At 44.5% G+C, this 24995-nt stretch overlaps 1 protein-coding gene across 1 annotated transcript in view; it reads right to left on the bottom strand.

Moving 5' to 3' along the window:
* LOC112071954 (stromal interaction molecule 2-like) overlaps positions 1-24995 on the bottom strand; it is a 95422-nt gene that overhangs the window by 16527 nt on the left and 53900 nt on the right. The window contains 8 exon segments of the mRNA XM_070439579.1: positions 304-481; positions 713-890; positions 1256-1371; positions 3951-3952; positions 4430-4479; positions 4482-4541; positions 5759-5870; positions 14545-14675. Of these exon segments, the coding sequence (XP_070295680.1) occupies positions 304-481; positions 713-890; positions 1256-1371; positions 3951-3952; positions 4430-4479; positions 4482-4541; positions 5759-5870; positions 14545-14675 (827 nt within the window).

Genomic DNA, 24995 nt, shown 5'->3' with positions numbered 1-24995 from the left:
TTGTCAAATCGATCCCGCAGAGATTTGATCCATAAGAAGTTTAGATGCGTTTCCTGTGTGGTATTTTAATTATCTGTATTGTCTACTTGTTGAATGTTTATGTCTTGATTGTGGTTGTTTGTAATGTCTTGTTAATTATGGCGTTAGCTAATGAGGATACTTATAAAAATTACCAAATTAAATTACCGGTTTCCATAAATTACCTGTTAGTTACCAAAATTAGTTAACATTCTGGTAACTTTGGTAAATGACCGGTAGTTTTGCAACCTTAATGACATGCGACACACTCTCAATGGTTCCTACCTGCACCAGCTCCTCTTCTGCGTATTTGAGGCGGCTGAGCTCACACTCGGCACCCTGACGGAGCTCCCGGAGGCGGTACGACTCCTTCTTGGCCCCGCTGATCTCGTCTCTCATCTTCTGCTCCAGGTTCTGCTTCTCCACCGCCACCGTGCGGTTCTCCTCCTGCGCCTTCTCCAACCTGGGGAGAGCCATGAAAACCTGACATCTTCACCATCCAAAAACAACCTACTTCACGTAATATACCCGAACCTTGGGCCCAGTCCAATGCATCAGATGTTACACAAAGAGATCGGAACCTTTTAACTAGGTGGCTAGGTRTTCTAGTGAGGTCAGGACAATACCTGTAACATCTATATAAAAGTATACACACCCTTTATAAAACCTTAATAAAAACTACTAGGTTACGTACCGTCCCTGTAGGTCCATGAGGCTCTGCTCAGCACTCTGCAGGCTCTCCAAGTCCTTCATCATCTGTCCCATGTGGACCCGGGAAGACTTGTTCTGGATGTAAGCGAACCAGCAGCCTCCCACCCCAATCACTATAGATACCATCAACACAAAGTCCTTCAACCAGTTGTGTTGCGGACCTGGGGGAGAGAGGGATGGAATGAAACATTGTTTATTGGCGGTCCAGCACAGCTCAGTTGGTAGAGCATGACCCTTGCAATGCCATGATAGTGGGTTCGATTCCCGTGACCACCCATACGTTAAAAAGCATTACGGACGTATTGACCTTACAGGAAAAGTATACTATAGTATGTATGGTATCTTTGGATTGATGGTTTGGTAAAAAGGTCCTGGTGAATGTAGAGATGGGGGTCTGCAGATCAGAGTAATATTGTTGATCATTTCCTTGATGGAAGAAGACATATGATGAGTAACCATGGTTCTTACCCAGACACCCCCGTAGTGGCACCAAACACTCTCATATATACACGTATGTTGTACTTACGTGAGGGAGGGCCAAAGAGCACAGCGTCTAGCGCTTTGAGATTCAGTTTCTGTTTGTGCCGCTGGTCTAATATCTTTAGCCGACCCGACATAAACGACGGTTCGTTCGCCGCTAATCTGAAACAGAGAGAGAAAATGAAACGTGTTGAGAACGACATCCTCCACTGAGAACTAGAATAGAACTCTGATCAACCAACTACACAGTATGTGATACATGACCAAGTCAGACAAGGTCTGTCTTGAACAGGCGTTGGCATCTGAGTGTGTGTCAGTGTGTGCGTGTCAGTGTGTGCGTGTCAGTGTGTGCGTGTCAGTGTGTGCGTCAGTGCGTGTGTGTGTCACGTGTGCGTGCGTGCGTGCGTGCGTGTCATGTGCGTGCGTGGTGTCAGTGTGCGTGCATGCGTAGGTGTGCATGCGTGTGCGTGCGTCAGTGTGCGTGCATGCGTGTGTGTGTGTCAGTGTGCGTGCATGCGTGTGTGTGTGTGTGTCAGTGGCGTGCATGCGTGTGTGTGTGTCAGTTGCGTGCATGCGTGTGTTTGTGTTCAGTGTGTGTCAGTGTGCATCAGTTGTGCGTCAGTGTGCGTCAGTGGTGTGTGTTGTGGTGTTGCGTCAGTGTTTGTGTTGTTGTGTTCTGTGCGCGCTGTGTGTGTCTGAACATGTCGGTGTACTCCTCTCCACCACCACCATCATAAACAGGGTCAGACAACATGGCAGCCAGCGACACCCAATCCACTCCTGTGACATCATTTAATGAGTCAGCACCCACGTCGGTATTAACCACCCTTGACCCCCTTCAAACCATGTAGTCATTTCCATACATGAGTACATGGAGTCTCAGCGAGTCTCGTTCCTGAAGAGATTCTAATATAACTGCTCTGACTCTCCCCTTCGTGTCATCGGTCCCGTCTAACAAGTTCAAGTCCATTTAAAGTACTATTATAACAATCACCTGCTGACTCCGGTCTGACATGAACTGGGATGTCTAAACTGCACTAACGTGACCATCTAGCTACACGGGTGGGAGATTGTTAGTCGAAGTGGGCATATTGTTTAGTGTGTGATTTGATCACTTCTCTCCCATCCCACCTGCACTACCTCACATATCCAGCAGAAGGAAGCATTGGTTCGAGTAACATATTGAGCTGTGTTTATGATGTGCCGTTCAACTTTCAACCTGAACCTGAAACCGTTTAGCATATACAGTGGGAGAACAAGTATTTGATACACTGCCGATTTTGCAGGTTTTCCTACTTACAAGCATGTAGAGGTCTGTCATTTTTATCATAGGTACACTTCAACTGTGAGAGACGGAATCTAAAACAAAAATCCAGAAAATCACATTGTTGATTTTTAAGTAATTAATTTGCATTTTATTGCATGACATAAGTATTTGATCACCTACCAACCAGTAAGAATTCCGGCTCTCACAGACCTGTTAGTTTTTCTTTAAGAAGCCCTCCTGTTCTCCACTCATTACCTGTATTAACTGCACCTGTTTGAACTCTTACCTGTATAAAGACACCTGTCCACACACTCAATCAAACAGACTCCAACCTCTCACAATGGCCAAGACCAGAGAGCTGTGTAAGGACATCAGGGATAAATTGTAGACCTGTACAAGGCTGGGATGGGCTACAGGACAATAGGCAAGCAGCTTGGTGAGAAGGCAACAACTGTTGGCACAATTATTAGAAAAGGAAGAAGTCAGATGAGTCACACCTCGTTGGCGCTCATGCAAGTCTCACCTCGTGGGGCATCAATGATCATGAGGAATGTGAGGGATCAGCCCAGAACTACACGGCAGGACCTGGTCAATGACCTGAAGAGAGCTGGGACCACAGTCTCAAAGAAAACCATTAGTAACACACTACGCCGTCATGGATTAAAATCCTGCAGCGCACGCAAGGTCCCCTGCTCAAGCCACGCATGTCCGCCCGTCTGAAGTTTGCCAAGACCATCTGGATGATCCAGAGGAGGAATGGGAGAAGGTCATGTGGTCTGATGAGACAAAAATAGAGCTTTTGCTCTAAACTCCACTCGCCGTGTTTGGAGGAATAGAAGGATGAGTACAACCCCAAGAACACCATCCCAACCGTGAAGCATGGAGGTGGAAAACAATTCTTTGGGGATGCTTTTCTGCAAAGGGACAGGACGACTGCACCGTATTGAGGGGAGGATGGACGGGCCGTACGCGAGATCTTGACCAACAACCTCCTTCCCTCAGTAAGAGCATTGAAGATGGGTCGTGGCTGGTCTTCCAGCATGACAACGACCGAAACACACAGCCAGGGAAACTAAGGAGTGGCTCCGTAAGAAGCATCTCAAGGTCCTGGAGTGCCTAGCCAGTCTCCAGACCTGAACCCAATAGAAAATCTTTGGAGGGAGCCGAAAGTCCGTATTGCCCAGCGACAGCCCCGAAACCTGAAGGATCTGGAGAAGGTCTGTATGGAGGAGTGGGCAAAATCCCTGCGCAGTGTGTGCAAACCTGGTCAATAACTACAAGGAAACGTATGATCTCTGTAATTACAAACTAAGGTTTCTGTACCAATATTATTTCTGCTTTTCTGATGTATCAAATACTTATGTCATGCAATAAAATGCAAATTAATTACTTAAAAAATCATACAATGTGATTTTCTGGATTTTTGTTTAGATTCCTCTCACAGTTGAAGTGTACTATGATAAAAATTACAGACCTCTACATGCTTTGTAATTAGGAAACCTGCAAAATGTCAGTGTATCAAATACTTGTTTCCCCACTGTAGTCTACATCTTGATAAAGCAGCGCAAGGCGACATCTTCCCCATCACACAAAATACCACTGTTTACGCATCATGTAAGACACGATTCAGTTCAGTGGTGTTCTGGATGTTGTCTGTGACATTCTGTGTCCCATCAGTTTTGCGGTGTGATAATGATTCTGTTCCCATCAGTCTTGTGTGTGTGGTAATGATTCTGTGTCCCATCAGTTTGTGTGGTTGGTAATGATTCTGTTGTCCCATCAGTCTTGTGTGGTGTGGTAAGATTCGTGTCCCATCAGTCTTGTGTGGTGTGGTAATGTCTGTGTCCCATCAGTCTTGTGTGTGTGGTAATGATTCTGTGTCCCATCAGTCTTGTGTGGTGTGGTAATGATTCTGTGTCCCATCAGTCTTGTGTGGTGTGGTAATGTAGTCACCGGGAAGAGTGTTTCCACGATCCGGAACTCTCTGAAGCTCCTCTCGTACGAGGCAGCTCCACAGCTTCCTTCAGCCACTGGACCGATGTCCTCCGTCGTCCCAGTTATGAAACTACAGACAGAGAGACTAAATTGACATTTGCTTCTTCCATTTACCCCTCTCTCCCTTCCATTGTTCTCCCTCTCTCCCTTCCTCCTCCCGTTTACCCTCTCCCTTCCATTTACCCCTTCCCTTCCATTTACCCTCTCTCTCCCTTCCTTCCTCCCGTTACCCTTCTCCTTCATTACCCCCTCCCCTTCCCATTTACCCCCTCTCCCTTCCATTTAACCCCTCTCCCTTCCATTTACCCTCCCTTCCTTACCCCTTCTACCCTTCCATTTTAACCCCCTCTCCCTTCATTTACCCCCTCTCCCTTTCCATTTCCCCCTCTCCTTCCTCCTTCCACATTACCCTTCCCCAGCAATTAGATGCTGAAACAATTCATAACAATCGCCACCGGACAATTACATTGACACCCCCGCCTTGTACACTGCTGCACTCACTGTTTGTTTTGTTACCTATGTACAGTCACTACGCCCCCACCTACATGTACAGATTACCTCAACCTGCCTGTAACCCCTGCACCTGACTCGTACCGTGGCCCCTGTATATAGCCTCATTACTAACCTGTACCCCTGCACACTGACTCGGTACCGTGGCCCTGTATATAGCCTCATTACTAACTGTACCCTGCACACTGACTCGCACCGGTGCCCCCTGTATATAGCCTCGTTATTGTTAGTGTTACTTTCATTATTACTTTTTATTTTAGACACCTTGATAAATATTTTCTTCTTCTTGAACTGCACTGTTGGTTAAGGGCTTGTATTCGGCGCATGTGACAAATAAAGTTTGTTTGATTTACCCTCTCTCCCTTCCTCCCTCCCATTTACCCCCCCTCCCTTCCTCCTGCCATTTACCCCCCTCCCTTCCCTCTCCCATTTACCCTCCTCCCTTCCTCCCTTACCCTCTCCCTCCCAGTACCCTCTCTCTCCTTCCTCCCTCCCATGTACCCTCTCTCCCTCTCCCTCCTCCATGTACCTCTCTCCTCCCTGTCCTCTCCTCCTCCATGTACCCTCTCTCCCTTCCTCCCTCCCATGTACCCTCTCTCCCCTCCTCCCTCCCATTACCCTCTCTCCCTCCTCCCTGCCCATGCTACCCCTCTCTCCCTTCCTCCTCCATGACCCTCTCTCCCTCCCCCTCCCATGTACCCTCTCTCCCTTCCTCCCTCCCATGTACCCTCTCTCCCTCCCTATTTTAAACAACCCCTCCCTCTATCTCTCTCCTACCTTCTGAGGTTTTCCAGCCCTTCCACAGCTCCTCCACAGTGATGTGTTGGTCTTCCCTGTGAAGGTTACTGTGTTTGTTAGTTTGTTGTTGCTTCATGTCTTCTCTAATAAACTGCAAAAAGAAAAATACATTTGGTTATTATTACTGGTTATTCTATCATTACAGACGGCAATAAAACTGACACCGTGTGAACATAAACTAACTGAAGTTAAATAGAGGTATAGAGTTATGACATTGTAGAGAATCATGGATACCAGCAGACGTGACTTTCAGTGTGATGTGAGATCTATTAGAAGTTGGCTGATTAATTAGGGACGATTTCAAATTGTCATAACAATCGGTAATCTGCCTTTTTGTACACCGATTATGGCCGATTACATTGTAATCCACGAGGAAACTGCGTGGCAGGCTGACCACCTGTTAAGCGAGTGCAGCGTCAAAAGGACCTTGTGGCTGCAAGGAGCCAAGGTAAGTTGCTAGCTAGCATTAAAGTTATCTTATAAAAAACAATCAATCATCATATAATCACTAGTTAACTACACGTGGTTAATGATATTACTAGGTTAACTAGCTTGTCCTGCGTTGCATATAATCAATGYGGTGCCTGTTAATTTATCATCGAATCACAGCCTACTTCACCTTCGCCAAAAGGGTGATGATTTAACAAAAGCACATTCGCGAAAAAAGCACATTCGTTGCACAAATGTACCTAACCATAAACATCAATGCCTTTCTTAAAATCAATACACAGAAGTATATATATGTTTAAAACTGCATATTTAGTTAAAATAAATGCATGTTAGCAGGCAATATTAACTAGGGAAATTGTGTCACTTCTCTTGCGCTCAGTGCAAGCAGTCAGGGTATATGCAACAGTTTGGGCCACCTGGCTCGTTGCGAACTGTTTATTCCTAACAAAGACCGTAATTAACTTGCCAGAATTGTACGTAATTGTCACGTTCTGACCATAGTTCTTGTGTGTTGTGCTTGTTTTAGTGTTGGTCAGGACGTGAGCTGGGTGGGCATTCTATGTTGTGTGTCTAGTTTGTCTGTTTCTATGTTTGGCCTAATATGGTTCTCAATCAGAGGCAGATGTTTTGTGTTGTCTCTGATTGGGAATCATATATAGGTGGCTTGTTTTGTGTTGGGATTTTGTGGGTGGTTGTTTTCTGTCTTTGTGTTTCTCTGCACGCAGCTTAGGACTGTATCAGGTTTGCCACATTTATTATTTTGTTATTGTAAGTGTTCACATTTTCTATTAAACATGTTGCAGCTGGCTACGCTGCGTTTGGTCCGATCCTTGCTACGTAACTCTCTCTTTTGGAAGAGGAAGGAAGGCTGCGTTACAGTATTATGACATAACATTGAAGGTTTGTGCAATGTAACAGGCAATATTTAGATTTATGGATGCCACCCGTTAGATAAAATACGGAATGGTTCTGTATTTCACTGAAAGAATAAACATTTTGTTTTTCGAAATTATAGTTTCTGATTTGACCATATTATGACCAAAAAGCCGTATTTGTGTGTTATTATAATTAAGTCTTATTTGATATTTGATAGAGCAGTCTGAGCGGTGGTAGGCAAGCAGCAGGCTCGTAGAGCATTCATTCAACAGCACTTTACTGCGTTTACCAGCAGCTCTTTAGCAATGTGTGTTGACAGCGGCTGTTTATGACTTCAAGCCTATCAACTCCTGAGATTAGCCTGGCAATACTATAAGAAATCCAAGTGCCTATAAGACATCCAATAGTCAAAGGTATATGAAATACAAATGGTATAAGCAGAAATAGTCGACGCGTCATAATTCCTATAATACTAAACCTAAACGCAACTTTAACAGGGAATATTGAAACCACCAGCTTTCATATGTTTCATGTTCTGAGCAAGGAACTTAAACGTTAGCTTTCTTACATGGCACATTTGCACTTTTACTTTCTTCTCCAACATGTGTTTTTGCATTATTGAAACAAATTGAACATGTTTCATTATTTATTTGAGACTAAATTGATTTTATTTATGTATTATATTAAGTTAAAATAAAAGGATTCATTGTTCATTCATTATTGTTGTAATTGTCATTATTACAAATATATATAAAAATAAAATAATTTTTTTTTTTTTAATTGGCCGATATATCGGTATCAGCTTTTTTTGGTCCTCCAATAATCTGTATGGGCGTTGAAAATCCTAATCGGTCGACTCTAGTCTCTATGGTCGAGCCACAGGTGTTGTGAATATGGTGTTTGAGCAGACTAGACGTGTTCTCCTCCACATAGCGCCTAACCGCCAGAGGTCTTTCTCTGGTACACTAGATTCTCCTCCATAACACGCCTACATCAACAACCTGCTTTTCTCTAGCCCCTCACAACAGCCCCTGAATAGCCACAGCAACAACCGCCATTGCCAAGGAAACAGGTATGGGAAACACTACAAAACCTTAAAAGCTCCAATCGCCTTGGGAACAGCATGAGTTGATTTTGGCACGAGTTGTGTTGCTACGCCATAATAAAGCCTGCTATTCTGCACCCTACCCCACCCTCCCCACCCTAAACTCCCCCAATACATCTCTCCTACCCATCCCTCCCCTACCCATACCCTCCAACCGCTGTAAACCAGGGTTTACCTTCGAGGATTAGCTCAACGTGGTTCTAACAGAGGTTACCTTTCGGATTAGTTCAACGTGGTTCTAAACCAGAGTTACCTGAGGATTAGCTACGTGGTTCTAAAAGCGCAGAGTTTACCTTGGAGGATTAGCTACAATCGTGGTTCTAAACCAGAGGTACCTTGGAGGATTAGCTCAACGTGGTTCTAAACAGAGGTTACCTTGGAGGATTAGCTACGTGGTTGCCTAAACCAGAGGTTAACCTTTTGGAGGATTAGCTCAAACGTGTTTTCAAAACCAGAGGTTACCTTGGAGATTAGCTCAACGTGTTCTAAACCAGAGTTACCTGGAGATTAGCTCAACGTGGTTCTAAACCAAGAGGTTACCTTGAGGATTAGCTCAACGTGGTTCTAAACCAGAGGTTACCTTGGAGGATTAGCTCAACGTTGGTTCTAAACCAGAGGTTACCTTGGAGATTAGCTCAACGTGGTTCTAACCAGATTACCTTGGAGGATTAGGCTCAAGTGTTCTAACCAGAGGTTACCTTGGAGGATTAGCTCAACTTGGTTCTAAACCAGAGGTTACCTTGAGGATTAGCTCAACGTGGTTTCTAAACCAGAGGTTACCTTGAGGATTATGCTCAACTGGTTCTAAACCAGAGTTACCTTCGAGGATTGCCTCAATGTGTTCTAAAACCAGAGGTTACCTTCGAGATAGCTCAACGTGGTTCTTAAACCAGAGGTTACCTTCGAGGATTAGCTCAACGTGGTTCTATAACCAGAGGTTACCTTCGAGGATTAGCTCAACGTGGTTCTAAACACACGAGGTTCCTTCGGGATTAGCCACGTGGTTCTAAACCAGAGGTTACCCTTCGAGGACTTAGCTCAACGTGGTTCTAAACCAGAGGTTACTCGAGATTAGCTAACGTGTTCTAAATCCGAGGTTACCTTCGAGGATTAGCTCAACGTGGTTCTAAACCAGAGGTTACCTTCGAGGATTAGCTCAACGTGGTTCTAGAACGCTAGAGTTACCGTTCAGAGATTAGCTCAACGTGGTTCCTAAACCGAGGTTACCTTCGAGGATTAGCTCAACGTGGTTCTAAACCAGAGGTTACCTTTTCGAGGATTCGCTCAACGTGGGTTACTTAACGCAGAGTTACCTTCGAGGATTAGCTCAACGTGGCTCTAAACCAGAGGTTACCTTCGAGGACTAGCTCAACGTGGTTTTCAACCAGAGGTTACCTTGGAGGATTAGCTCAATGTGTTCTAAACGCAGGTTACCTTCGAGGATTAGGCTCAACGTGGTTCTAAACCAGAGTACCTTCGAGGATTAGCTCAACATGGTTCTAAACCAGAGGTTACCTTCGAGATTAGCTCAACGTGGTTCTAAACAGAGGTTACCTTCGAGGATTAGCTCAACGTGGTTCTAAACCAGAGGTTACCATTCGAGGATTAGCTCAACGTGGTTCTAAACCAGAGGTTACCTTCGAGATTAGCTCAACGTGGTTCTAAAACCAGAGGTTACCTTCGAGGATTAGCTCAACGTGGTTCTCAGTGTGGTTTGTGGTTGGGCGTCTACGGTATTATTGTGTGATCATTTGTGGTCTTGCTGTGGTTGAGATCAGTGACTGGAAGGCAATGTCAAGCATACTGAGAATAAATAACTTTTCATGTTTCAGCAATGAATATGGTCATAGATACAGTAGATGGTTTCGTCATTTAGCAGACGATCTTATCCAGAGCCACAACCAGTGTATTTATCTCAAGGTAGCTAGTAAGTGAATTACGTAAAATCTTTACTCAAACCAACTGTCAGTAAAGTCAGTGCTAGTGAGACAAGTGGGAGTGTTAGTATTCAGTGTTTTAGTCAAATCTATCAGCTGTAATTCTCCTAAATGGCTGAACAGGAGAAATGATTGCCATTTCCACTTGAGTTGGTTTCCTAGCAAACACAATGACAAAGTTAAACAGTGGACGTTTATTTGTTAACAAACACATTGACAAGTTGCACAACTTCAGTTTGTTTGCTATTGATGTTGTTATCCAACGGGAGTTTTTGAAAATAGCTGAGTCACCTGACAAATGACTAGGACATTAGCTCAAATGGACAGGACGCACGCACACAATACAAAGGGGTGTTGTCTGAGTTGGATTCCAGTTGGGTCGAAGGAGTCATCCCATGAGCCTCTCCTGCCCTTTCAAACAACACACTCTGAACTTCTGTAAGGTTGTGCGTGAGAGATGAAGGGGCTGGGTGGGGCAGGGGGGCAGTGTGTGCGTGAGAGACGAAGGGGCTGGGTGGGGCAGGGGGCAGTGTGTGGTGGAGATGAAGGGCTGGGTGGGGCAGGGGGGCAGTGTGTGCGTGAGAGATGAAGGGGCTGGGTGGGGCAGGGGGGAGTGTACGTGAGAGTGAAGGGGTGGGTGGGGCAGGGGGCAGTGTGTGCGTGAGAGATGAAGGGGCTGGTGGGGCAGGGGGCAGTGTGTGCGTGAGAGATGAAGGGGCTGGGTGGGCAGGGGGGCAGTGTGTGTGTTTTTAGGAGGTCTGAATATCTAGCCATGGATCCTCTGGTGGTGACCAGTAGCACATGTCAACAACTCGCTGAGCTATCCTTCCTCAATAAATTATGCCTGTGTGTGTGTGTGTGTGTGTGTGTGTGTGTGTGTGTGTGTGTGTGTGTGTGTGTGTGTGTGTGTGTGTGTTCCAGGCATGTCTATGGGTACCACAGAGCCCTTATGATTTACACTGGAGACCAGCTAGGAAATCACAACAAAGCAACAACCCCACAACTGAAGTAAAAAGTAACTTAATATTAAGAAAATTGGTCATAATATGAATAATCCACATCTATAAAAAATAGCTAATCTATTCGTATAACTTTGTTGACTGAGGTCCAACTCGCACTCAGTCAAACAGGTGATGGTCCACTATCCAGTAGCCCTACACTACACTAGAACCACCTCACTACTGTGTCACTATCCAGTAGCCCTACACTACACTAGAACCCTCACTACTGTGTCACTATCCAGTAGCCCTACACTACACTAGAACCCCTCTCACTACTGGTGTCACTATCCAGTAGCCCTACACTACACTAGAACCACCTCACTACTGGTGTCACTATCCAGTAGCCTACACTACACTGAACCACCTCACTATGTGTCACTATCCAGTAGCCCTACACTACACTAGAACCCCCTCACTACTGGTGTCACTATCCAGTAGCCCTACACTACATAGAACCACCTCACTACTGGTGTCACTATCCAGTAGCCCTACACTAGAACCACCCTCACTACTGGTGTCACTATCCAGTAGCCCTACACTAGAACCACCTCACTACTGGTGTCACTATCCAGTAGCCCTACACTAGAACACCTCACTACGTGTGTCACTATCCAGTAGCCCTACACTACACTAGAACCATCACTACTGGTGTCACTATCCAGTAGCCCTACACTACACTAGAACCCCCTCACTACTGGTGTCACTATCCAGTAGCCCTACACTACACTAGAACCCCCTCACTACTGGTGTCACTATCCAGTAGCCCTACACTAGAACCCCCTCACTACTGGTGTCACTATCCAGTAGCCCTACACTACACTAGAACCCCCTCACTACTGGTGTCACTATCCAGTAGCCCTACACTCACTAGAACCACCTCACTACTGGTGTCACTATCCAGTAGCCCTACACTACACTAGAACCACCTCACTACTGGTGTCACTATCCAGTAGCCCTACACTACACAAGAACCCCTCACTACTGGTTTCACTATCCAGTAGCCCTACACTACACTAGAACCACCTCACTACTGGTGTCACTATCCAGTAGCCCTACACTACACTAGACCACCTCACTACTGGTGTCACTATCCAGTAGCCTACACTACACTAGAACCCCTCACTACTGGTTCATACTATCCAGTAGCCCTACACTACACTAGAACCACCTCACTACTGATGTCACTATCACCATATTATGTCCCCTGTCCCTCTGTGACAAGGTTACTGTCAACCCTGTTACGTCATCACTGTCACCCGTTACCTCACTACTGCCAGGAAGAGAGATTGAGGTGTGTGTGTGTGTGTGTGTGTGTGTGGGTGTGTGTATGTGAGTGTGTGTGTGTGTAGAGGGAAACGCTGGTGTCACTCCCACATTATGGGCAAGATGTGTGTGGCAGGGGGTGAGGACATCCCTAAAGTGGCCCCCTTTCCCCAACCCTTGTATCCTCAACCCGCGTCACCCGTCAACCCCGTCACCGGCCAAACCCTGTCAACGTACAACCCCGTCACTCACCGTCACCGCCAACCCCGTCACCCTCAGTCACGAACCCGTCACCGTCACGCAACCCCCGCCTCACCGTCAACCCCGTCACCCGCAACCCCCGCGTCACCGTCAACCCCGTCAACCCCGTCAACCCCGTCACCTGAGCCTAACCTCGTCCCGTCACCCCGTCACGCCAACCCCGTCACGCCAAGACCCCCTGTCACCGCTCACCGGCACCCCGTCACCGTCAACCGTCAACCGGTCAACCCCAGTCACCCGTGTAACGCTGCACACTCGACCAAGTCACCGTCAACCCCGTCAACACCTACTTCACCAATTTTCTAACAAACTCTCAAAAAGGCATTTAAGTTATTGGGAAAAATGTATATACACTGAGTATAACAAACATTAGGAACACCTTCCTTTTCCCCTCAGAACAGCCTCAATGCGTCGGGACATGGACTCTACAAGGTGTCGAAAGCGTTCCACAGGGATGCTGGTCCATGTTGACTTCAATGCTTCCCACAGTTGTGTCAAGTTGGCTGGATGTCCTGTAGCTGGTGGACCATTCTTGATGCACACTGGAAACTGTTGAGAGTGACAAAACCAGCAGCATTGCAGTTCTTGACACAAACTGGTGTGCCTGGCACCTACTACCATACCCTGTTCAAAGGCACTTCAATCTTGTGTCTATTCACCCTCTGAATGGCACACATACACAATCCATGTCTCAAGGATTAAAAAACCTTCTTTGACCTGTCTCCTCCCCTTCATCTAACATCCATAATGGATCATAGCTTTCACCTGGATTCACCTGGTCAGTCTATGTCACGGAAAGAGCAGGTGTTCTTAATGTTTTGTACACTCAGTGAATTTTCTCAGACGGTTAGGCTCCTAACACAGCATGAACAGAAAAGAGCAGACCATGTCACATGTAGGCCTGAGTGTGTCAATCTCCCTGGGAATAGTCACACATTCTAGTGTCAAGTTTCGCTTGAGGTACAGATGTAGGATCAAATTCCCCTCCCCAAATCCTAACCTTAACCATTAGCGGAGAAAATGGGAAAAAAATAAAAATCACCCAAGATCAGCATCTAGGTGMAACTTCACCCTACACCTAGTCGTACACCACTGGGGATCTCTAGTGACACTACAACCGTCCTCTTAAGGGCTGCTCTGAGGACAGCTCATGTCTTGGCAGAATGGGCAACTCTTTGCTTCCTTGCACTCCAGAAGAGCCATCAAATCCTACTGGGGCCATAAACATGGGCTTTTACGCAGCTTCTCTTTACCCTTAAAGTCGCAGGGCAATACCTTGCTCCGTCATCCCGCATGGGCACACAAACACAAATGTGTAAGCACACACACACACACACACACAATAAATGTGTTTTTTTATTCAACTAAGAGGGCACTAAGAGGGTATAGGTCAGACCAGGTCATGGTGGTCTTACTGTCAATCACACTGAAAAAGGCCTATCATATTATAATTATCTCTCTCCCTCTCTTATCTCCACTATCTATCCACTAGCTTCCTAAGCTGATAATGGCTTGCAAACATTATTCCATTAGTTTATGGCGTTGTTTATGAGGCTGTAAGGCTTTAAGGCCAAGTTCAGGTCAACCTTTAAAGCCACAAATCATTCCCACCTTAACAATGCATACTCAAAACAATATCATAAAAAATAAATAACTTGGAAAACAGAAATGACCAGGGAACAATGACGACTTGATAACACCAGTGACTTGGTAACAGAGATGACTTCATAACAACAATGACCAAATTACACACATGATTTGTAACAGAAATAAGCAGGTCACATACATGACTTGATAACACCAATGACTTGGTATCACAAATGATCAGCGAATGTCMCGTACATAGACTAATCCAGTTTTAGTATTACTCACCTCTACACTCTCGTTGACCTCGATTCCCCCGTCATTGTCGTCATCCAGCTGTTTGTGAATGACCCGGAGGGCCTCCAGGCTGAAACGGTCTGCATCACCCATGCATGGAGGCATCACTGTCAGACAGGGGTCTGGAGAGAGAGTTYAAAGATCAAATGTTAAAGGTCATACTCAGGTTAAAGGTCGCAGGCGTCAAGTCTTGTGTATTAAGTAAGGGATAATGAACAAGGGCCTATGCGTAAAATAATGAMTGACGTGGAAGAGGTGGAACTCACCTTCCACAGAGTTATATTATTTTCCAGAAAATGCATAGAGCCTCTAATTGATTATCCCTATTATACCATGGTTATATTTTAACACATTTTCTGCCAGAAATGCGTTAATTTGGCACTAGAAATGTGTTCAACATGCACTGAAGTAGCTAGCGAGTTGACTAGATAGATACAGTAGTTGCCTTGATAACCAAACACAGACTTGCTCGTTTAGCTAACCAAACCATCAGTCCTAGCTTGCTATTAGGAAAATCTAACTCAACAATGACAAATTTGACTTTTGCTTTCAAAAGCAGCTCAAATATAGAACATGTAAGAATGAACTATAGCCATTGAATTTGACCGTGCAGATAAACCGTGCACTGTAAGGAAATAATGAACGCTCTAGAATGCCCTTCAAGCCAATCAGAAATGAGAATTCCATAATGCCATGGTATAATCACATCTATAAACATTCATTTGGCAAGACGTTGACAGAGGTTCACAATTCACGTCCAGACAGATTTACATAATTTATTATTTACATAATGTATTATGTACATATTTATTTGACATGATCTGTTTTTAAAAACACTGTGCTTTGCAAATGGGATGRGTGAATATTGCTGGACCACAAGGTCACGTCACTCCAAGTCACAAAGAACAGAACGTCTCAAAAATGGAGTGTCTGCAATTTTCAAACTTTTTTTCAAACAAACATTCTAGAGATTGTATTGAAGAGATTTAACAGCATCAGAGAGCAAAACTGTGTCATYGGATTTCAGCATGGGCACTATTGTACCCTGTCAAAAACATCACGTCTGASATACCCTCTTCCAGCAATGTTTCCATTTTACACTCTGGTATGATATTCCACTCACATCCCAAGAGGCCACATTGTTTTCATTTGTGCTCTAGAGAATCCTWCAGCAAATGAGTCCAACAGTACAGCCTACAGTGCCTTGCGATCTCCCTTGRCGKTTTTCCTATTTTGTTGCATTACAACCTGTAATTTAAATCGATKTTTTATTTGGAYTTCATGTAATGGACATAYACAAAATAGTCCAAATTGGTGAAGTGAAATAAGTTTTTATTTTTGTTTCAAAATATTCTAAAAAATGTAAAACTGAAAAGTGGTGTGTGCATATGTATTCACCCCGTTTGCTATGAAGCCCCTAAATAAGATCTGGGGCAACCAATTACCTTCAGAAGTCACATAATTAGTTAAATAAAGTCCACCTGTGTGCAATCTAAGTGTCACATGATCTGTCACATGATCTCATTATATACACACACACACACATCTGTTCTGAAAGGCTACAGAGTCTGCAACACCACTAAGCAAGCGGTACCATGAAGACCAAGGAGCTCGCCAAACAGGTCAGGAACAAAGTTGTGGAGAAGTACAGATCAGGGTTGGGTAATAAAAAAATATCMGAAACTTTGAACATTCCACGGAGCACYATTAAATCCATTATAAAAATGTTTAAAGAATATGGCACCACAACAAACCTGCCAAGAGAGGGCCGCCCACCAAYGCTCACGGAMCAGGCAATGAGGGCATTAATCAGAGAGGAAACAAAGAGACCAAAGATAACCCTGAAGGAGCTGCAAAGCTCCACAGCAGAGATTGGAGTATCTGTCCATAGGACCACTTTAAGCCGCACACTCCAGAGCTGGGCTTTACGGAAAAGTGGCCAGAAAAAAAGCCATTGCTTAAAGAACAAAAAAAGCAAACACGTTTGGTGTTCGTCAAAAGACATGTGGAGAGAATCATCATGGCGGAACATATGCGAACCCATAGGAGAACAGTATCGGTAGATGAACATATGGAGGAAATATGGAGGAACATATGGGAGAAACATATGGAGGAACATATGGAGGAACATATGGAGGACATATGGAGGAACATATGGAAGGGAACATTATGGAGAACATATGGAGAACATATGGAGAAAGCATATGGAGAACAATATGGAGGAACATATGGATGAAACATGGAGGAACATATGGAGAACATATGGAGAAACATATGGAGAAACATATAGGAACATAGGAGGAAAGCATATGGAGGAACATATGGAGGAAACTATGGGATAGGAGGAGCATATGAGAAAGCTGGAACCAGCATTGGAGGAACTCATGATGGAGGAAACATAATGGTCTCTGGTCAGATGAGACAAAAGTTGAGCTTTTTGGCCATCAAGAAAAACGCTATGTCTGGAGGCAAACCCAACACCTCTCATCACTCTGAGAACACCATGTTTTTCATCTGCAGGGACTGGGAAACTGGTCAGAATTGAAGGAATGATGGATGGTGCTAAATACAGGGATATTCTTGAGGGGAAACCTGTTTCAGTCTTCCAGAGATTTGAGACTGGGATGGAGGTTCACCTTCCAGCAGGACAATGACCCTAAGCATAGTGCTAAAGCAACACTCAAGTGGTTTAAGGGGAAACATTTAAATGTCTTGGAATGGCCTAGTCAAAGCCCAGACCTCAATCCAATTGAGAATCTGTGGTATGACTTAAAGATACTGTAGCTGTACACCAGCAGAACCCATCCAACTTGAAGGAGCTGGAGCAGTTTTGCCTTGAAGAATGGGAAAAAATCCCAGTGGCTAGATGTGCCAACTTATAGGACATACCCCAAGAGACTTGCAGCTGTAATTGCTGCAAAGGTGGCTCTACAAAGTATTGACTTGGGGGGGTGAATAGTTATGCACGCTCAAGTTCAGTTTGTTTATCTTATTTCTTGTTTGTTTCACAAGAAAAAAATATTTGCATCTTCAAAGTGGTAGGCATTGTTGTAAATCAAATGATAAAAACCCCCCCCCCAATTGTATTTTTTCTATTGTAATTGCAGGTTGTAAGGAACCAAAAAATAGGAAAATGCCAAAGGGGGGTTAATACTTTCGCCAAGCCCACTGTATCCTTTTTCTAAAGACAGTGTGATCTAGGCCTGCACACCAACTGTCTGAGCGAGTGCCACACACATTATCTATACAGTCCATGGAACACATCACACCTCACAAAAGCATGCCTACATATCACTATAAACCACACAAAGTGCACACACACACACTGTGAGCAGACACATGCACAGCTGACAACCTACACACAGCTGATAATGTAGTGTAACTGCACATGGACCAGTCATTACTCTAAACCAGACTATGTTAGTCAGGACAGACAGGCTAGTGAGTGCAGTGTCAAACCAGCTGGATCTATAGAATAAGACAATATTCCACTGCATACAATGATGTAAGGCATTATCTGTTGAACAATACACAATAACACAGAACGTAAACACTGCATCAACATGTAAAGTGTTGTCCCATGTTTCATGTGCTGAAATAAAAGATCCCAGAAATATTCAATACGCACAAAAAAGCATTTTTCTCTAAAAATGTGTTTAAAATCCGACTTCCACACCCGGCTTCTTCACAAGCCACCTGGACAGCTAATGAAACTGTGGTTTTGTACAACCAAAATAATTTCAGCACAAACTGTAAACCGTCTCAGGGAAGCTCATCTGCGAGCTCGTTGTCCTCACCAGGGTCTTGACCTGACTACAGGTTGGCATCGTAATCAGTTTCAGTGAAATGTTGATCTTCAATGGCCACTGGCACGCTGGAGAAGTGTGCTCTTCATGGATGAATTGCATTTTATCGATGGCAATTTGAATGCAGAGATACTGTGACGAGATCCTGAGGCCCGTTGTCGTGCCATTTATCCGCCTCCATCACCTCATGTTTCAGCATGATAATGCCGGGCCCCATGTCGCCAGGATCTGTACACAATTCCTGGAAGCTGAAAATGTCCCTGTTCTTCCGTGGCCTTTATACTCACCAGACATGTCTCCCATTGAGCAGGTTTGGGATGCTCTGGAACAACGTGTACAACAGCGTGTTCCAGTTCCTGCCAAAATCCAGCAACTTTGCACAGACATTGAAGAGGAGTGGGACAACATTCCACAGGCCACAATCAACAGCCTGATCAACTCTATGTGAAGGAGTTGTGTCGTGCTGCATGAGTCAAATGGTGGTCACACCAGATACTGACTGGTGTTATGATCCACTCCCCTACTTAATTTCTTTTTTAAAGGTATCTTTGACCAGATGCATATCTGTATTCCCAGTCATGTGAAATCCATAGAACAGGGCTTAATTAATTTCAATTGACTGATTTCCTGATATGAACTGTAACGCAGTAAAATCTTTGAAATTGTTGAATATTGCATTTATATTTTTGTTCGGTGTAGAATTCTTGATTAATTCTCAGCTAAGATCCTTCTCATCTATGAATTGTATTCTGAATGTTCATCAGTCTGGCTTTAGACCAGGTCATAGCATTATCTCTGCTGCGTCCCTATCTTATAAATGATGTAGTTAACTGTATGGATAAAAGGCAACATTGTGCTGCCCTCTTCACAGACTTGTCGAAGGACTTCGATACTGTTGATCACTCATTGCTAATTCAGAGGATTTCTTCAATTGGCCTAGACCAGAGTGCATGCAACTGGTTTAGAAACTACTTGACAGATCGAACTGCATGTCTACGGATGGTGTTAAATCAAGTTTTCTGAATATAACAAAAGGTGTCCCACAGGGGTCAGTTCTGTGTCCAGTACTTTTTACTGTATACATTAACAATATTGGCTTTTCTGTCAATAACATTAACCTGAACCTGTATGTGGATGATACTGTTGTGTATTCCAGTCTGCTTTCATTGTTTTACAGAAAACCTTTGACCTTAAATTAGTATTGAATGCGGGTAAAACAAAGTAGATGTTTTCTTGAGCACACAAAACTTATTCTAATGATTTAAGCATATGTACCTTGGATGGTACCCACATTGATCATGTCCATGCTTACAAATATCTGGGCATTTCCACTGTATACCTTTAGTTACTTTGTTCCATGCATGGTGTGCAATTTTCAGAGTTCCCTACAAATGGTGTCTTTCGGCAGTTCAGAGTGTTGATTGAGGACCTCTTTGCTGAGGAATGTGATTGTTTTTTTTTGTATTGTCTGTTTTGTTTGTGTGTGTATTTCCAATGTGTAATTTGTTGGTAATTTTAAGATCCAGGACTCCTTCCGACTCCCTGTTAAATTAAAGGTAAAATGGGGCCACTCGAGTGGCGCAGCGGTCTAAGGCTCCAGGTTCATTCCCGGGCTGTGTCACACCCGGCTGTGAGTCCCATAAGACGACGCACAATTGGCCCATCGTCGTCCGAGTTAAGGGAGGATTTGGCCCAGAGGGGGGGGGGCTTTACTTGGCCCATCACGTCGTAGCAACTCCTGCAGGCTGACCCGGTCGCCAGTTGAACGGTGTTTCCTCCGACACATTGGTGCGGCTGGATTCCGGGTTAAGCGGGCGGGTGTTGAAGACACATGACTCCGTCACCTCTCCCGTTGGGGGGTTGCAGCGATGAGACAAGATGTATAAAGGGAAAATAAAATGCATACCATTAGTAACATATTGCTTAGGTTAGAAAGTTAGAAAGTTAAAGTTCAAAGTAAGTGTAGACTGCGTAGGCAGGGTAAGATGTTTTTTTTTTATTTTTATTTAGGATCTGTTTACTGAAACAAGACTTGACACGTTAGCTGCCACATTGCCAAGCAGCAACGCAATAGCTAACGGAGACTTTTGATTGGACCACAGCCCAGRCTAAGTTCAGGTGAGAGGACACTGGGTAAGAAACCCATGTTACTYGGCAAAACTATTGGCAAGGGTGCGTGATTGGACGATAACACTTAACTGGAAAAAATAGATAGAAAATATGTTCAGTAAATCATTGACATAACCAAAGTAATGCAGCTAAATAATGAAAAGCAACTTGTCATGAAGACAAAACTTTTTTGAGGGAGGCTTATCATATCTAAATKATGTTTACAAAGGTCATATAATCCATTTGCTTAGCAGGCGCCCTCCGTCACAGAAATGTACATATTTACATAGCATCTATTTGGCTACCTGGTGATATCTTAAGCACGACTTCCAGCTAAGTGCATTCCGTATTGCATCAGTGTGACAACAACCATTGGTCGGGTCTCAAGTCCAACTCMCTCACCACTTCTTACAGAACATCCGTTCTACAAAGACATGTTATGTTGTCCACCCGAGGAAAGAGATGGTGATGAAGGTTCATGTTTTATCGCTGTACAGAAGACAGAAACTCTGTAGACCTTGTACAGTAATACTACTAATTTGTTTAAGTTGAGCCCAATTTGAGAAAAGTGTTTTATCAAAAGTCTTGGAAAATAACAATGGAACTTGGGTAGGCCACCTGCTGCAATTCAGGAAAATAAAACTCACCTTCCCATTCCTTTCCTCTCAGATGTCATACTCAGTGTGTGTGTCACATCATTCTCAGTGCGCGAGTGTGTGTATGTATGTGTGTGACGTGTTGACCCTACAATGACCCATGTGACAGGAAGTGAAGTGATCCGTGGTGACACGGTGTTCCGGGGGACTCATGCTAAATAAAAACACCCGTCAGAATACGRCCCAAAAGGGGTCCAATTTGAGCTAAAAATAGTCCCTGGAAACCAGCTGGCTTATCTTGTAAAACCTCAACAATGGAACGTCTCCCTCCCTCTCGCTCGCTCTCTCTCACACACGCGAACAAACTCACAACATGAAGGAAACAGCTTGTTTCAGAGCAAATGTGTACTGTAGTCCTGTGAAGTCCTGTCACAACCACAGCAGATCTACTGCCAATGACACTATGCTAAACATCTGCAGTAAATTGGCCCATCTGCACTTCTGAAGAAAGACGTCCTGAATGCATATGGAAACATCTGAATCTATTAAGTATTGCTGACAGAGCAGATACATCTTGTTCTGGTGCTGTTTGTAAAAGGTGTGAAACACCGAGTCAAATCTGAGTGTTTTGTGGGTTTGACCGACGCCACATCTGTTTGTGGGTTTATGAGGACGCGTTGTTTATGAAGACAACTTCCTGTGTGTGGCGGTCGTCTGGTGGTACGCCGTCTCTGGCTACACAGGGAAAACCTATCAACTCTGCGCTCGCAGGGTCACAAAGCATTCTGGGTGAGTGGGCGGCAAGATGAATGGRCATAAAGGAAGAAGTCTATTTCGAGATGACATAAACGAGTTGTTTTCCATTCATGTGAGATGTGTTGGTTGTGCTATTTGTTGTTCCTGATGTCATCCTGTTGTCTTCTAACTGATACAGTGTACCGGTTCTCCTTACCTTAACGACAATATCAATTATTGAAGTTATCAACATGACACTAATTCCCCTCCCCATGTATATACATAAACCACCAAAACAGAGAGAACAGCTGTAGTCAGCACATCACAATACACCTCTTTATTACAAGGTGAAAGAACAGCAATGTCAAAGAGCTGAAGCAGAGAGAAGCAGTAGTAACCACCACTTCTACTCAGAAAGCTAATACCAGAGTTACTAACTGGGACGAGCTAAAAGATAAAGCATTGTAGTTCTCATTCTGTAGTTGTCCTTAGGCACAGATCACTCGCTTACACACACACACACACACTAACAACACAAGCATGCACACAGACACCGGGGACGCTGGGTCCCTATGAGCAGGGGAACTGGATCTGCGTGTGGTTGTGGGTTCCGGTGGGTTCCGGTGGGTTCCGGTGGATGGTGTAGATTACGTGGTAGTCAGAGGAGAGAAAAGAGGTCAAAGGCCATATGCTGACAGACAAATATTACCTGACATGCAACGCAAGGGACCTCCTACCTGTCAGGTCACACACAGTCTCATGTAACCTTTAAAACATCCACGCCACCCTAAAATGCCATGAGTCTACCCAGCCTCGGCAGACACATGGGTCCATTGTATTGATACCAAAAGAGACAGCCTTTCCCACCAGGACTTCTCCAACGTACCCTGGCCAAAGATGGCACTATTCACCAGAAATTCCTGTGGCTTCATTCATTGGCTAGCTAGCATTATCCAATGACAACACGACATGTGTACTTTACTCTCACCTGTACGTGAACACTTTCATACACGTCACTGTGTTATGTTAACACATTCTGATCCCTTAACTCAATATAGGATCTCCCGTAATCTAAGGATCCGGTGTTTCTGGAGAGATGGAGCAGGGGGTCTAAACCAAACAGAGGACTGGGAAAACACCCCCGACTATCAAGGCCCCCCGACTCTATCAAGGCCCCCCGACTCTATCAAGGCAACAATAGCATGTGAGCACATGTATACAAGTGGCGTGACGTGAACTTGGAACAAACTAGCTCCTTGTCAACTGTAACCACATGGCAGTGTCATAACTCAACTGGACAGGCCAGCCACTCTTAAAGAACAGTAAATAACGATTCTCAAGGGTCTACTATTTCAGGTCCTCAGCACAGCTATTAAGACACATTTCATTAGCCAGCTAGTCGTTAACTGTAGGCTAGCAGGACCAAGAGAGAGAGGAGATTGAGAGCGGTGCGAGAGAGAGAGAAGAGAGAGAGAGAGAGAGAGAGAGAGAGAGAAGAGGAGAGAAGAGAAAGAGAGAGAGAGGGGAGAGAAGAGAGGGGAGAGCGAGAGCGGAGAGCAGGGAGCGAGAGCAGGGAGCGAGAAGCAGGAGCGAGAGCGCAGGGAGCGAGAGCGCGGGACGAGAGAGAGAGAGAGCAGGAGCGAGAGAAGAGCGGGAGCGAGAGAGAGAGAAGCGGGAGCGAAGAGAGGAGAGAGCGAGAGAGAGCGGGGAGCGAGAGAGCGGGAGAAGAGAGAAAGAGCGGGAGCGAGAGAGAAAGAGCGGGGAGCGAGAGAGAAGAGCGGGAGCGAGAGAGAAAGAGCGGGGAGCGAGAGAGAGAGAGAGCGGGGAGCGAGAGAGAGAGAGAGCGGGAGACGAGAGAGAGAGCGGGGAGCGAGAGAGAGAAAGAGCTGGGAGCGAGAGAGAGAAAGCGGGGAAGAAGAGAGAGAGAGAGCTGGAAGCGAGAGAGAGAGAGAGAGCGGGAGCGAGAGAGAGTAAAATTTCACAAATGTATGGCTGTCACTCAACTTGCACAAGCGCTTAAAATCCAGAGGGGCATGTGTCAAATTAAACACTGGTCTTCCACTTAGCACCACAGGAACAGACACACACACACCTGAAACTGGTCTTCCACTTTGTTCCCTGTATTTTTTTTTCAATTTAAAGTTTATTACGTTTTCAAACAACCAACCAAACACCATTCCACATTCACAGATGTGACGGACTTTAAAAAATAAAAATATAATAATAATAAATAAAATAAATGTATAATATATATATATATATATATATACACATATATACATACCTACATATACATACATACACACATACACACAAATAATAATTATAACAACATTTAAAATGTAGAACTTGCAGCAGCACTATCAAGTTCTTATTTGCTATTCCAGCCTTAGCTGAGATGACGAGCCAGATTAGTTTTTTTAGATTTTACAGCACCTTACACAACACGCTATGCTGCTCACCTCCCGATCCCCCATTCACTCTGTCCAATTTGAGATATAGTGGAGTAGTGGAACCAGCAGTCATATCAAACTTGGGCTGTCTCTGTGGCGTCATAAGTGAGCTTTTCAAGAGGAGAAAGTCAACAATCTGGTCAATCCACATTTTATAAATGTAGGAGAGGTACTAGAGGCCCACAATAGAAGGATACATTTCTTAGCAAAATATGTAATGGTCATGAGCAAATTTTCTCTGTCAGGATCAAGAACAAAGTCCTGCTGGGCATAAGAAGATAGAACACGGGTCATATCAAACTGTTCATCTAGTATTTTCTGTGCAAGCAGTATGTATAGATCTGCCAAAATCTGGCAATCTCCCTACAGCTCCAAAATACATGCATATAGGCTCCACTTTCAGAGGTACATCTTTTACAGTTAGGAGGAAATGTCTGTTTTCAATTTTAGGAGTCTCAAGGGAGTGTAATAAAATTTGTACAAAAATTTGTTAATTCGATTCTTTCATTTTACATTACTAGGAGGAGGGCAGTATACCCTGTCGAACCTCCGCCCATTACTCATCATTTCTGATAGTCAGACAAGGTATTTTTCCAGATTATTTTCCAAAAGGAGAAAGAGGGAGGGGGGGGCCTTTCCTTTCTCAGAAAGGAGTCTATAGATATAGGAATTTTTCCTTTAATGATTGTGCTGTGAAAGAACGGTTTTCAACCTTCTTCAACTGAGTTCTAAACCTCCTCTCT

This window comes from Salvelinus sp. IW2-2015, unplaced genomic scaffold, assembly GCF_002910315.2.
Source record: "Salvelinus sp. IW2-2015 unplaced genomic scaffold, ASM291031v2 Un_scaffold1783, whole genome shotgun sequence".
NCBI classification, from domain to species: domain Eukaryota; kingdom Metazoa; phylum Chordata; class Actinopteri; order Salmoniformes; family Salmonidae; genus Salvelinus; species Salvelinus sp. IW2-2015.
Note: the sequence above shows the minus strand (reverse complement) of the source record. Positions and strands in the feature narration are given on the sequence as shown.